The sequence below is a fragment of the Pterocles gutturalis genome, unplaced genomic scaffold (genome assembly GCF_000699245.1).
Source record: "Pterocles gutturalis isolate BGI_N339 unplaced genomic scaffold, ASM69924v1 scaffold18915, whole genome shotgun sequence".
In the NCBI taxonomy this organism is placed as follows: Eukaryota; Metazoa; Chordata; class Aves; order Pterocliformes; family Pteroclidae; genus Pterocles; species Pterocles gutturalis.
In genome coordinates this window covers 2,351-17,568 of record NW_010143833.1, presented here as the reverse complement: position 1 = coordinate 17,568, position 15,218 = coordinate 2,351, and the positions used below count along the sequence as shown (strand labels likewise).

General features: G+C 38.9%; 1 protein-coding gene across 1 annotated transcript in view; it reads left to right on the top strand.

The window, feature by feature from the left end:
* Positions 1-14,483, top strand: part of ABHD17C (abhydrolase domain containing 17C) — a 29,473-nt gene extending 14,990 nt beyond the window's left edge. The window contains exons 2-3 of the mRNA XM_010084898.1: positions 8,954-9,133; positions 12,973-14,483. Of these exons, the coding sequence (XP_010083200.1) occupies positions 8,954-9,133; positions 12,973-13,192 (400 nt within the window). The 3' untranslated portion in view covers positions 13,193-14,483. The remainder of the gene's footprint in view (positions 1-8,953; positions 9,134-12,972) is intronic.
* The last annotated feature ends 735 nt before the right edge of the window (positions 14,484-15,218 follow it).

Genomic DNA, 15,218 nt, shown 5'->3' with positions numbered 1-15,218 from the left:
TGAGAACTGCTGGAGAGTAGCAAGATTGCTTCCTCCAGCCTTGCAAAGCCTCGGTCTGGCAGTGCTGAGCCACGGGTGGTGAGGAGGGCTCCGCGATGGGCCTGGGAGGTGAGCCAGAATGCGTTGGCTCGCTGTGAAGTTTCAGCCTCAGGAATAAGGCAAGGCTCTCCAGTTTGCAAGTAACTGAAATCTAAGAAACAGCTATGAAAGCACAAAACTTGTGGGACTGCATAACCAGTGTTAATATTTGCACTTGGGTTTTTTTACAGTTTCCTAGGGAATCAGAGCAGAGTTCTTTCCAAGCACAGTTTCTGTTTTAGTTCACACATACCTGTTTTACCTCTTTATATAAAAAGATATTGTGTTTAGGTGTATGTATACGATCAAACCTTTATTGTTCTTCAGAGCAACCCATACAGGAGTACAGTTTTAGCTAATTTCCTCTTTGAGCTTTTGAGTGTAGGATATCCAAAGGCAAAGTGCAGGCTTTTTGCAACAGTAAAAGGATTGTCAAAGTTTTAATGTCATGTTATTAAATGTTGTGAGGAGTACACTCATCTGCCTTAGCTCTGCTTTAGTGTAAAACATAGAGTGCAACGTGTGCAGCTGAAATACAAACACCACAGCAGGACAGAGATGAGATAGAAGCTGGGGGTGAAGATAATGAATTCCTCACTCCAGAAGATGCTATAGACTGAGCTTCTCTGTGAAAGTAACAGAATTTTCCCTGCTGTCTCAGGTTATTTAAAATGTACCTCGGAGACTGACTATATAGATTTTGTACCCCAGTTACAGTAAAGAGTATATAATAGAATGTAGCTGACTGAGTTTTTGTTAATTATTGATGCTGTGGTCAATGAAGATAGTTCCTATCAGGCAGTAAAGGTTTCCTGTTTTTGATAAATAAAGCTTAAGACTTCTGTGTTACATATTTATTTGCTACAGAGCATCTTAATTAAATGTAAAATACGTTGTTAACTCCAGTGCTGTATTTTTAACATAACAAGAGTGAGAGATTCATTTTAGTATGCCATCTACCCACTGTGTCTTGGGACTCAATGGTGTAAATCAAGATTGCTGTAAGAAAGCACTTCAGGAGAAGGAAGAAACTACGAAGAGCAGAGTGTATCTGTGTATCTTCAGCACCGTAGCCTTGTGACACAGGGCTGGCTTCAGAACTCTGGTTGATTTCTAAGGTTGCTGAAGCAAAGAAAGTTGGGAGGGGTGTGTGGGAATTGCATTTGAATATATCATGTATTTAATTCATATTTTCGCTGTTACGGGCTTTGAATTTACAGTGGTTTTAGTTTGCATTCGCACCTGCTATTAGGGAGATAAAATAAACCGACAACATTTAGCAGGGTTTATTTAGGACTTAGTTTAGGAAAGTGCTCCCTTCCTCTCATTGCATGAATGCACACTGGAGTGTTATTACACTAGTGGAATGGAAAAGGGAGGAGTTCAGACAGCAGGCTCAGACATGTCATTGCTCATTTTTGTTGAATGTCCTACAAAAGTCTGGTTTTGCTTGTCAATGGCCTTCTTGCTAACTTTTACTTGATATGAAAGAATTAGTGATTGTGGAGGCAGTTATTCTGTTCTCTTACACCACTGTGCCCATGGCACAAGTTCCTGCTTAAATTTCAATGAACATTTAATGAAAACTGTTTCTTCATTCACTGCTATCCAGGAAAAATAAAACCCACACCCTCAGTCAGGCAGAAGCAACTGCTCCAAATCTGTTTGTTATTTATATATACAACTGCTAGTCCACGTGGTAGACAGATGAGCAACCTAAAATAAACCAAACACCAAAATTTAGTATTCTGGGTTATTGTGGTGGTGAAAACTCATGTTGTAAATGCAGTTGAGTTCTCAGTATAAGAGAAAACAAAGGAGGTTTTGCTTTGTAGCTCCTGAAAAAAATTTAAAATTATTTGCAAGCACAGATTGCATGTTTTCTGCCCATTCTGTCTTTTGTACCACAACATTTTGCTGCTGTTCAGATAGCTTGGAAGAGGTTTCTTCCAGAATGCAAGTTTGCAGAAGTCCTCTTTCCTGGCTTATGATGTTACCATCTTGTTTTTTGGGGTTTTTTTTTTTTGGTGTTTTTTTTTTTAATGCTCTTATGGTTCACTTCTCTTTTGACTCTTATTTCTTAAAAATACTTGAAAAATTAGAATGGATAGATGCAGTCTGCTTGCATTTGTCAAATGATCTCTGCTGTGAGATCATTAGCTATAAATGGTTGTGGGGACAGAGCCTGATTTATGAGTAACAGACAACAGACCGCAGCCTGGACCCGCTGGGTTGCTGTGGCATGGCTGGGCTGGCAGTGGGGTGGTGGTAAGGTGGCTCAACAATGTGTGGTGTGAGACGAGCACGTGAAAGTGCTGCCGTGGGGTGGTGTGGGATCCTACAACAAAATAGGTGTTGAAGGGGGAGAAGTAACTCACTTGTAGTGGTGAAGCTGGAAAAAAAGGAGGGGAATGGGTTTACTGTTCGAGAGTTCTTGCTTTTGCTGAGTCCTGAGCAGATTTACTTGAGTTAGGGAAGTGGTTTCCCACTTTGAAACATGACATCTTCAGGAGCCTATGGTTAAGGCAGATGGACACAAGGCAACTTGAGGTTGTGTTTGGAAAAGGAGCATTTTTTTAGAGGAACTAGTATTGTTTGGACTTTATTAAAAAAAAAAAAATAAAGACACGTAATCCTCACCCCAAAGCTACTTGGTGTAAATTAGCATAATTCAGTTAATTTAAAATGTGATTTCATTACAGTTTGTACCAGAGAATGCAGTGAAATAGCCTTCCTTTACCTACCCTGGCTGTTTGGGACAAACTTGCCGTGACTCCATTCCTCGGCGGTGTGTAGATCACCTGTGTTTGTCGTGGTTGCTTGAGCTCACTGGTGATATTTAATATCCTTGTTGGGACTTGGTTGAACTTTGGGCACAGTTCTTAATATTTAATAATAGATCATGGTTTATCACAAGACAGTAATCAAGAAGCAGTTGTAGTGATTTCTACTTTGGTGTAGTTAAGCTACTGCAGTGCAAATGATCATTCTAAGAAGTGCCTCGAATTTGCTTCTACTCGATCCAGTTATTTATATGAAAAGAAGAGCTGGTACATCACTGGATGAGCGCTACAGTCACATAGTGGAAGTCTGTAGCAGTGTGATATTTACAAATAATGAACTTCCAAAGTAGCCTTTAAGAGAGGGCATTTTCAAGAATCATAGGTTCATTCTGTAACTCCAGTAATTAGTTAACCAATATTGATTAGCACTGGGGTTTCTCCATAGCATAACCAAATGACTATCTGGTGTGGCAGTAAAATAACAGCGATACAAAACTGTGGCAGATTCCTTGATTAAATTTCACTGGCAGCCATTGAAATTATTTTGAGTGTGAACACATTTGTGGAATTACTTGTGTGCTCCTGTGACAGTGTGCTGGGATATATGACAAAAAAATGTGTCTCTTTTTTTGCAGCTTCATAAGCCAGAATACTATGCAAACCGGTTTTGGCTCTTACTACAATAAAAATGTGAAGTCGAAGAGAGTCTGCTCTACCTGAACTTGTAGTACTTACAGACTTGGACAGGAAGGAGGTAGAGGAGGAAGGAGACATTGCATAATTTAAAGAATCAGTGTCAATGTCTATTGTGCTTAGTAGAACACTGAAGAATTTTAGACCTGTGTTTGTGTGAATTCAAGGAAACTGGAGTGAGAAACTGGCACAGAAACTCTTGCTGTGTGCCAGGGTTTCCTGTGAATCTTGAATTCTGAGTTTTCTTATTTGACAGTTGATGTTATGATTAACACCAAAAATCCGTAATCCAATGCCTTGCTCTCAATTTAGTGTTGGCATTTAGACTGAAAATCTGCTGTGATTTCTGGTATTTTGGCTGACATGCTGGAGTGGTACTTGCTGAAGCACAATGTAAAATTCAGTGTTTTCTTCTGATACTGTAAATTACTTGCAATAATCCAAACTTCTCCTGTTGAGTGTTTTTAACATAAAGATCCTAAAATATAAACTCTTGTTCAAGATATGCAATCTGCATGTGGGGTTTTTACTTGATTGAGGATTTTTATTTTTCCTTTTTACCCCCAAAATTAGATTTTTAGATTCATACTGGATTAAATAACTACTTATTTCTGAAAATGTAGATGTGTATCTTATGGAAGTGTATAATGCTGCTATAGAAAAACCTGTATGTGTTTCTTAATAACGGATCTAAATTTTTCTGGATTATAGAGATAATGCATTTTGAAAATAATGAATAGTATGTTGTGACAAATGGGTTTGTATAAAGAGGAGGAAACAAACTTGAAGAATAGCCTGTGAAGATCTTATTATAACCGAGTAAATGTGGCATGATTTGTGTCGCTGCTGATGTATGCTGGATTTTCTTTGTGCCTTGAAAAGGAATTCTTTAGTTGTGGTGTTTCCCTTGAGAGGGAGGTGCACAGTTTCAAACTCAGTCTCCTTGCAAGAACACATCAGGTAGTTACCTTGTTTTTCTTGGCTATTTCTCTTACATATAAGAATATATATAAAGGAGGAAAAGGAAGTATAAGGAAGAACTTGACCACCAGTAGCTGCCTTAGTTTGGTAGCAGTTAAAAAGCAGGTCTCGACAACATTTATGAAATGGGGTTTGGGTAGTGGAAATGCTCTGCCTAGGTGGTTACTGTGACTGGTTTTGAAGACTGATCTGTTGCTGTTGCCATATCCATGCTGTTCTGTAGGCTTTCCAGTTTAGGTAAGGGATACTGGGACAGCATATACCATAAAACTTCAAAACTGAAAATACAAGATGTGGTTAACTTCAGTGATTCAGTAAGCTTGAAAAAAGAGCTGGCCTCATAATGAATATGCATTTAGCACCTCTGAGGATTGGCACAGATGCTGTAACTTTGGCCGTGAACATTGCAGGGCTTCGGCTGTGTGGCACGTCTGTAGTCCCTGCAGCAGCATTCCAGTAGTGCTTTCAAATGAGTAAGGAGAGAGTAAAAATAGCAATGGTAAACTTTCCGTCTGCATCAGTCAAAGCTTAAGCCGGGGGGTGGGGGTGGGAACCAGTATCTTCTGTTCATAATTAAAGATAGTTTATGATAATACATAGTTTGTACATAGTGCTGTCGGCCAGAAAGCTTTAAGTACTTTACAAAGGCAATTGATACCATCATCGGTGTTCTGTGAGGAAACTGGTGAGGAACATGGCCCAAGCCACAACCATCCAGCGAAGCAGACTGAACTCCAATAATTGTGTCCCGTCCTCCTCTGCTATACTCTGTCAGCAATATTCCCACTGTCCCTTGTCCCACTGACCTGTTGGTGTGACTGAGGTCTCCTATTACTCTGGGAAGGACTAAGTAGAAGAGTCTAGGGTGTAGATTCTTAATAGCCAACTTCTGTGCACATAGTTCATGCTAGCGTAAGGAGACCAGAATTGCTGTTAAACCTAATTTGTATAAATTGAGGCAGTAACACGGGGGAAAAAAAAAAATACTGTGAACTGTGGAGTGTGTTGGTGCCTCAGAGATGTGGCCTGAATTGGTAAACTGTAGGTGCAGATGGCTATACTGCTTGTAAAGATAGCTGGGATTTTTTTCTGCACACATAAGAAATGTAACCCAGATAATCTACTTATAGGTTATCGAGAGTAGACTAGGCTGCAGAACTCTGCCACCTGGTAAGTGTTTGTGGATGGGGGGAGCAGAAATGCTTGCATCGTCTTAAACAGCAGCAGATTTGCATTTCTCAGCAATTGACTTGGGGGGAAAAAGCATGCCTGCCTCTTTTTTATTTTTTTCTCCTTTGTCAAACCAGCATTTTAAATATGCCCACGGTAACTATTTGAATCGCTTCCTACTCTGCTTTTGCTGAAGGCTGGTTTCCACATTGCAGTGTTGCCCTGCTTGTTTTGAACTCTCTGATGGGCTCCATACAAGAAGTGCAGGAGCATACCCATAAATTTAACTTGGGTCTCCCGCTCCGTCGGATGGAGCTCTGTTTCCACAGAGACCAAAGCTCGTGTGTTTCAAGGAAGATATTTTTAGGAGCTGCTGTTTAGCTGGTGCAAGGACTTTCTTCCTTAATAGGAGAGCAGATTGTAACAGGATTCATCTTTTCTCAGAATGTCTTTTGCCTTTTTCTATCACATTCTTTCCTTTTTTCTATGTCACGTAGTTTCCCTTTCATTGCTGCCTTCTTACCCATATCTGCTCCTCCTCTCTTTTTCTGTTTCACTTTCTGTATCACTGTTCCTGTTGCACAAGAATCTAATACCACAAGGGGTTTTGCAGAGGGTGGGGAAGAGGCCCAGCCTTTGCTTAAAGGATACTGTATTTTGCAGATAAATCCCCAGGTCATTTTGTACGTCAGTTGGACGCTGCTTGCTGAGTCACCGGCTGGGCAGCGTTTGTGAAGACTGCGAGTGTCGTGGAGCCAAGCCCTGGCCTTCAGCTCCAAGAACCTCGTGCATGTCAGTTATTCATGGACTTTGCTTATGAGTTGTCACATGTCCTTTGGCCTTGCAATAAATAAATTTTAGATGTAGCTGTCTCCGCTGATGTTTGCGGTGAGCTTGGTCTCACTTTCTGATTGATGGCGTAATGATAAAGGGCTTAAAAAGAGAAATCTGTTACAGTAACTCTTCTGTCTTGGAAAGTTGGACTCTCCCTAACTAAAACAGTCCAAGAGATTCTTTCAGTAGTCAGTCAGTAGGAATACAAAGTAGAAAAGACATTTGACCTAATGACAGGCTACAAGTGCACTAACTCAATGTCTTAATACTTCAAAATTATATTTTTTTTCCAGAATTGTCGTGTTGCCTTTCCGTGGAGTTAGATACTGAATACTTGTAGCATTTATTTAGTGATGAAGGGCTACTTTAAATTTAGAGACCTCCAGGGTTTTTTTAATGATGCTGTAGACTGTATACAACTTTAACTGGCATACTATGAAACTGGGATTTTTTTTTTTCTAGAGTACCTATAGCCACAGCAACAAAGTTGTCCACTTACAGTATGAGCTGTTTTCAGAAACAAAATAACATCAAAAGGCATGAATCCAAAGTAGATAATTGTTGAAGAAAATCACCATACTAAGGCAGTTGCCTGTGTTGAAGGAATTCTCTTGCTATCCTATGCTGTCCTCTTATCCTGTGATTCTTATTCAAACCTGTTTCCATATTCTGCTGAGATTGTAAGCCTTTTAGAGAGGGGACTTGACTTTTATCATGGTACCGAGTTCAGGATGGTGTCGCAAAACCTACCAGCATTAATATCATTCTATCCCTACTTAAGTGCTATGTAGCGGATCTTGTTCCAGTCCTGTTTTTGTATTTCCCGATGCTGTGCAGAACTATTTCTAACAGAAGGGATAAAAAATTCTCCTGAAAGAGCTTCACAGGATCTCTTAAAAAACATCAGGCCATGGCTGTGGTGATAGACCACCAACGTGAGCTGCTGCTTGGTTACCAAGAGGATAAAATTATACTCCAGGGAGATATTTTTGTACAGTTGCTTATTCATATTACAGTAGATGCCAAAAGCACCCTTATGCTCAACAGTACAGAAATATTAAGAAAACTCCAGTTTCACAGAGGCTGCAATCCAGTCTAATTTTACTTCATCATAAAACCAGGCAATCTTGACAGCCTGTGTCTGGATGATTAGTACTGGATTGTTCTTCTCTTGTAATTTTAATTATTAATTGATTTTTCTTCTATTTTAATTTTCTCTCTTTTGCTCATACACAGTCATTTAGCCCCTTGAAAGTCAAGTACTAACCAGGCTTGCCAAATGTCTTGCTATCTTCTTGCCAACAAGGAAGTTGAAATCTTCCACGTGTTCATTGGGTAGAGCCTAAACTGTACATTTTGATTTTCATTGTCATGGCAGTGACAGCAGGACTGTAACGTAGACCAGCAAAAAGATGTTCTGCACAAATTATTTTCTAATAGAGATGTGGTTTCTTCTGCAGTGTTATTATTCTTTACACAGCTTGCAATAGGAAGTGGAGTTATGCATAGAAATCTTCTGGGTAGATATTTTATAATTAACTGAGTAACAGCTTTGATTTGCATCTTTCCTGACAAGTTGTGGTGACCAAATACTGTTGTACTCTTCACTTCTTCCTAGGCACTGTCACCTCCTCCTGCTCTCCTTCAAAATTCCTTTATATTTTGCATTGTTTAAGTAAAAACTTAATTAGCACCATCCTCGACTCTTTTGTAGCTGTGAAATGACACACAAGCTAGGACGCTTTTATAGACTGGATGAGAATATAGGGGAGGCATCCAGGACTCCCTATGAGCCCTGAATTCTATGGAATGGTATATCATTATCCTTAAAAAGAAACTTGACGTATTTTAAACTGGAAAAGAAAAGTGAGGAAACATTTACACTGATCAGAAATTGAAAAAATGAACAGAACTATTCTCTCAAATTTTTATCCTCATTGGTATCTTTAGCCACCCTAATGAGGCAGTTTGGTCTTTTTGTTCCAGCTGTGTGGAAAGAAAGGTGGGCAGAGGAGTAACTGTCTTGTTTAGTGGTGGAAGGGTTATCAGCGTCTGGAATGTCTAATTGGAATCCGTGAGAGTGATTCTGGATGGGGGAGGGGGGGAAGTCTAGTTTATAATTTGCTGTGCTATGGAGTGAAAGATACGAAGATGGTGAAGATTAACAAACTGACATTCCTTCTTTGCAGATAGCTCTCTTCAGCCTGTGTAATATTTTGATTATTTACTGTTTTAAAGTTTAGACTTGTAAATTCATGTTTCCTAGCAATAGATTTTGAAGAGCTGCAGTGGGTAGGAGGGATTCATTGGATTTTATTCCCTCTCCTTTGGTTTGGTTTGGTTTGGTTTTTGCTTTTGTTATGTGAAATGTGAATGGTTGTGTTTTCTTAAGGGGATGTTTCTTTTCTCTGCAGGTATGGTGTTAGTCCTGAGAACATTATTTTGTATGGTCAGAGCATTGGTACTGTCCCTACGGTAGACCTGGCATCTCGGTACGAGTGTGCAGCAGTGATCCTTCATTCTCCCTTGATGTCTGGATTACGGGTAGCTTTTCCTGACACTAGGAAAACCTATTGCTTCGATGCTTTTCCAAGGTAAGTATAAGCACCGCAAAGAGGATTGTTCTGTACTCACTGTGCTCTTTTAGGTGTTTGAAAGGGACTAGTTGTGTAACTTTCCAGGGAACTTTATTGAATTGTCACCTGCATTTTAAACTTCAGATGTGCACACCTTCTAAATCCAAGGAGAGATTCACCATGTAAGAAACAGACTGATGTCAGTGTTAAACTGACATGATAGTCAGCTCAACGAACAAATAGTCTTAGTGTATACAACTAATTTTTTTCCTGGTTTTTTTGTTAATGTCATAATTTTTATGCTGTCAAGGTTAGAGTAGTAGCTTAACAACTGATAATACGCTATTAAGTCCTCAGGCTAATGACTAATAAGTTGGTAATTGTACACTCTTGACATGTCAGTCAGCTTTGATTTAGAAGGTAACATGATATCATAAAATGGATGTGCTGTTTCCAAGCTGCTTGTTAAAATATTGCTATAGTTTTACCAGATCAGCAGAGGAAAAGATATAAATAATTGCTGCTTTTAAAGGGAGAAAACAAGAGAGGGTCAGAGGCTAGGGTGTTAGACTGGTGTGGTTCACTTTTCAGCTTGGTTCTGCATTTCATGTATAATCTTGAGGGAATACTCTTAGTGTTTCTTTGCCTTTGGTCTGTGTAAGTAAAAACACTTCTGCGTCTTTGGCATGCTGTCCATATGAAATCACTAGAGATGCTGAGACTTGTATTTGCTCCTCCCTGATGGAGATGATGTAAGATCCCAATATCTGTGATAAAAATAAGCTACTGTCCCTCTTTTGGAAGATTTTGAGCTTGTTTTAAGAAGCTCTAGAATATTTTACATACAGAAAGCTATATACAAGTGGTTTCGAAATAAAACAGTTGCCTTTATAGCTTAGTGTTTCATTTGAAAAGCAATTGTAACAGACCTAAATTAGAGTAGCCAAGTATGGGGGAATAGTAGAGGTCCTGGGAATAACAGATGTTCTAGGAATCTTTTAAAACTTCTCTTTTGGTCCAGTTTAAATTATGGGAGAATATGAGGGGGAAGCCAGTCTTTTTATAGCAGTGTATGGGGCGGGGGGCAGGGGGGGTGAGGAGGTGTAGAGGGGAGGCACAGACAGAAAGCTAAGTGGCCCATGGAAGGGAGAAGACAGCAGAAACTCCCTGAATTCTTGTGGAAAGCTTGGCTTTGCTTCAGAAGGTCATGTCTGCAATAAATGTAGTTGGAGATATTCATAGCATTTGTTCTGTTTGCTTTATTTTAGTTACAACAGATTAAGATTAGAAGGTGGGGGAGGCCACAGATATAAATCTGTGTGTCAAAACAGCCAGAAGTAATAGTGACCAAGTAATAATGGCTCTCACGGTATCACGGTGTATGTGCAGTCCCCTTGTTCAGAATTCTTACAAATAAGTTATTAATTAAATAAGTAATTAAATTGTTGAAGGTGCAGTCAGAATTTGAAACACACTCTGACTCATACATCATCCTTAAACCTGAAATCCAATATTTACAAATGCTTCTGCTTGAGGGGGAAAAAAACCAAAGCCTTAAAAATAGCTTTGATTACAAAAGTAACAGTGATCAGCTGATATCAGCCAAATCAAATAACAGTGTAAAAAAGAAAAAGTGTGTGGGGGGGAACAGTGACAACAGATGCACTGTAGCACTTGAGTATTTTGCTCTCCCCCTGCTGAGTTTGTTGCTGTCAGTCTGACTTCACTTGCACTGTAAGCAGTGAAAATAAACAGCAGTGTGCTTTTATGAATGTGTGCAGCTCAACTGTCTGTCTTCACGGCAGGAAACAAATAGTTCTGTGTGCACCTACAGCGAATTGCTATTATGTGCATTTTATGTTGGGACTCGGTGAGAATTTGGTCTCTGTAGATTTTTCTAGCTGCAGAGCGGTATGGCTAAGAATACTAAGTAAATCTAATGCGCAGTTTAAATACTGCCTTATGAGTCGCTGAGTTGGCAATGGGACGCTTTCCAATTTTCTGCAAAATACAAATATTATCTAGCCTAATGGTCTGTGAATATATGGGGAAAAATATTTGCATTATCTGAATACTGAAGTAAAAGGGATTCCTGGTTTCCTACACTAAATGAGAACTTAGTATCTAGATGCCCGAGTTATATATAAAGATCTCTAGCTGTATGTAGCTGGCGTGTCTGTCACATTGTGGAACTCAGGGACAGACCCTTCCATTTATATGGCTTGTTGATTATAAAGCATTTACATTTGGCTGTGATATTAATTTGGGAATGAAAATGATGGGAAAAATGTGCATTATTCTGATGTCTCTCTTACGTTTTTGGGATATTTTTCTGTATTCAGCATAGTTGCATGCAACTCAAGTTCCAGACAGGAAAAGTGAAATAGGCTGCATTTTAATTTTAAATAACACTTTTCTTCTTTAAATTACATGGAGTCTGGTTTTTTGGAGAAGTATTGAGACAGAGATAGAAGTGTGTTTACACTCAGCTGTTTACTGGAATACCAATGACGGATCACTAGAATACTAAATACTGAGATTTATATGTGTGAGGTTTAGTGTTTCAGTCTCCATCTTAATTTTTAATTAACATTATCTTTTCATAAAGCTTCTTTAAACCTGTTTTTAAGTCAGTGTATGTCTTTTAATCATTTTAAGCAGTCTTGATCACATTGTAAAATCTCTAGTCTTACCAAAAGTGCATGCTTTCTTGTTCTTCAGGAGCAGAAAAATCCAAACACCTTTTGTTAGACACCAGAAAGAAATTGACTTGTCCTTTTAAATCAAATATTACTGATACTCATTTTTCCACTCGCTTCATCCCATATTCTGCACCATGTCCTGAGCCAATTCCTCCATTTGTTGATATAAGTGGTGCTGGGAGGAAGCTGAGAGTTCATTACCACTCTGTGCCTATATACTCTTTTGGAATTACTGGTAACTACCAATGTGAAATGTCTGGAAATAAAAGTTGATGTCTGCACAGAGGCACTCGGAGAAAGCTGCTGTTTACCTCTTTGGAGTTCATGTGCTACCGGTATGCTTTATAACTGGGATTTTCTGGCCTGAACTCAAGAAGTGTGAAGGTTCCTGTGTCACTCTTCCCCTTCCCTTTCCTCTGAACCCATTTTCCTGTCAGAGGTGGTCACCAGCTGTATTGGTCTACAAAGTGTAGCTGGAACAAAAAGAAAAACAATTACTGTAAGGCCACTTTGCAGAAGAATTAGTTGCATGACATAAAATTCTCTGTGTTTCTTCTGGTTTGCAGTTAAATATCCTTCTGTAATGCTTTTCTCACACTGTTTTTTCTCTTGCCCTTTGAACGTAGATAATCAGTACAAAGAACAGATTGTTTTTCTTTAGCTGGATCTGCTTTGATTTGGGGGTGTAAAGACAGGTTGAAACCTCATGAGCTGAGGCTGGGGCTTTTTTTACATGAGTCTTGTGACTGGACTGTAGCTAATTAGTTCCTAATCTGTTAAATTGGAAGGTGATAATGTGTAATGTGAAGAGGCCACGCTGGCAGCGTGTCCCGTGGAATCTTTTTTGCCACTCAGTGTTTTTTGTGGTAAATATACTCAATGTATTAGGTTGGGGTTGTGCCAAACATCGTTTATGTGCTGCCCATTTGAGCTACTTGTTAAAACTGGTGGGATGATGGTGATGGCAGTGCATGCTCCTGTTTACACGTGGGTTTTGGGAGTGAGCCTTGTTCTGTATCGCTTGGGCACAATTCCAACATTCGCAGCCATCTGAAAACACGCAGTGGTAACTAGATCATGTGTCAGTTTGCTTTCTTTAATGGTGTGAAAGTTAAAGCCCCAAACTGAGCTCTGTTTTTCTTTTCCATCCCCCAGCATTGACAAGATATCTAAAGTAACCTCTCCCGTGTTGGTGATCCATGGTACCGAAGACGAGGTGATCGATTTCTCCCACGGCCTGGCCATGTATGAGCGATGTCCACGAGCAGTAGAGCCCCTCTGGGTGGAAGGGGCTGGGCATAACGACATAGAGCTTTATGCACAATACCTAGAGAGACTAAAACAGTTCATATCTCATGAACTTCCCAACTCCTGAAGAAGCCTACCTGATTTTACCTCAGTTACTGTGAACGGAAGAAATTACCTGGTTTTGCACATGCTTTAACTGGATAGCTGTAATAGCTTTATACTATGAAGAAATACCCTGTCTTGAGGGTGTTCTAATCAACATCTGATGAAATTTGTCTTTTATATCTGGAAATTATTCTACTAATGCACACAAATATGGTCAACTACTGTAATTCCAACAATTTTTAGCTTCGTTGCCCTGAAGGAAGTGGGAATACTAGCTGCTTATGGGGACACTTTTTACCTAATGCTGTATTAATTGAAGATCAGTTTTCTCTGTCTCGCTTCAGATCGTTTATAATTCTGTCCTACAAAGACTTTTTTTCCAGTGTTCTCGGTGTGGAGAACACAACTGTTATGAGCTACAGCTTGTTCTGAACAATCAGTCATGGGTTCCATCTACGGGAGTACTTCCTCTGTAAAGTTTCTAGCTGTGGTATTGTAACTGGAAAGTTATTGTGATGAAGTTCCCCCTCCTCCCTTCTAGTGTTCTTTTGTTAACTTACTGATCTTCCCAAGTAAATTATTTAAATATACTTTTTCCTGAAAATAAACTACTAGATGGGGCTAAACTCTGTAATGACCTCTCCATTACCTGTATAAACATAACTGGAATATTCTTAAAGCAACTAGGGACAAAATTGCTTTTGTTTAAAAATAAATGTGTAAATTTACTACTAGAAAACTCATTTTAATATTCAGATGGTCTGAATAATAGCCATAACAGACATTTCCTTCTGTAAAGCATTCCTGTAGACTTTTTAAAAGTACTGTACATATTTGAATTTACATTGTGCATAGATTCTTAATTGGTAGTTTTAATTTAAGTCTAGTTACAATAAACTGCAAAATTCTGGTTTGTATATGATTGAATACATTTTGTTAAAATATGTTTTTATCCCTATATTATTTTGCTATTAAAGTTTTATAAACTTTCCAGGACAAAAAAAAAAATTTACACATTTATGTTTTGATGAATTTATGTAACTAAATTTTCATTGAGCTGATCTTTTTAGTTTAGAAGTAATTTGATTCTTTGACACTGGAATCGCACAGATTATGCATCAGAAATGCAAGACACTTAAAAATTGTTACACTACTAGCATAGGTCTAATTTTTCCAAATTTAAAGGCCTTAAATGTACTGTAAGCCTCAGATTGTTGTATAAATTGATCGCGATTGATTGCAGTTTGTGTCCTGTTGCTAGAATGCAACACAGTGATTGTAATGGAATAAAGGATGCATGGATTAGAGCTTGCTGAATTTCTGAATCTTATTTGGTGCATAATTTCCATATACAATGAAAGTATAAAGTACAAATTACTTTATAGAGTAACTTAAATTTAATTATTTAATTCCTTCCTTCCAAGGAAAACTCTTCTAAAGTACAAAGCCACATTTCCATGAAGATTAGTGTGTAAATCAAATGTAAAAAAGATGACTTATAAATGGTGCTCAGCTGGTTTTAAGTAACAAAAATCATGATTCATTGCGTAGAAGAAATGTTTGAACATAGTTGTCATGAGTCCTTATAAAAGGCCTGCAGTTAATTGTCAGCACCACAAGTGTGTCTATTGTCTGTGATTATTCCCTTCGCCCTATTACTGTAAAAGGAGAGAAACTGGTATTTTCACTTACAGTGGGGGCAAGTGAGGACACCCGTCCTGCCTCATGTCATCTGGATCCTTAGGGTTTGAATCTGTGCATCAGTGTTGTCCAGTCGTGAGTTTTAAGTGTCCCAAGCAACAGGGCCCCAAGCTGTTCTCTTGGTGGCTATTCCACCCCAAACTGGAAGGTTTTGCCTAATCATCACCTCAGCTTGCTGCTTCCCTCCTCTTATTTTGAATAAATGTCCAGATACATGTCTGCTTTTTATTATTATCATTTTGCACCTTCATAAGTCTGCAGTGGATTTTCTTCCATTGCTATGTGTGTTCTTCCTGAGATTGTAGCTCTGTGGAAACAAAGCTGATGTCTGTGGTATAGGTGTTCAA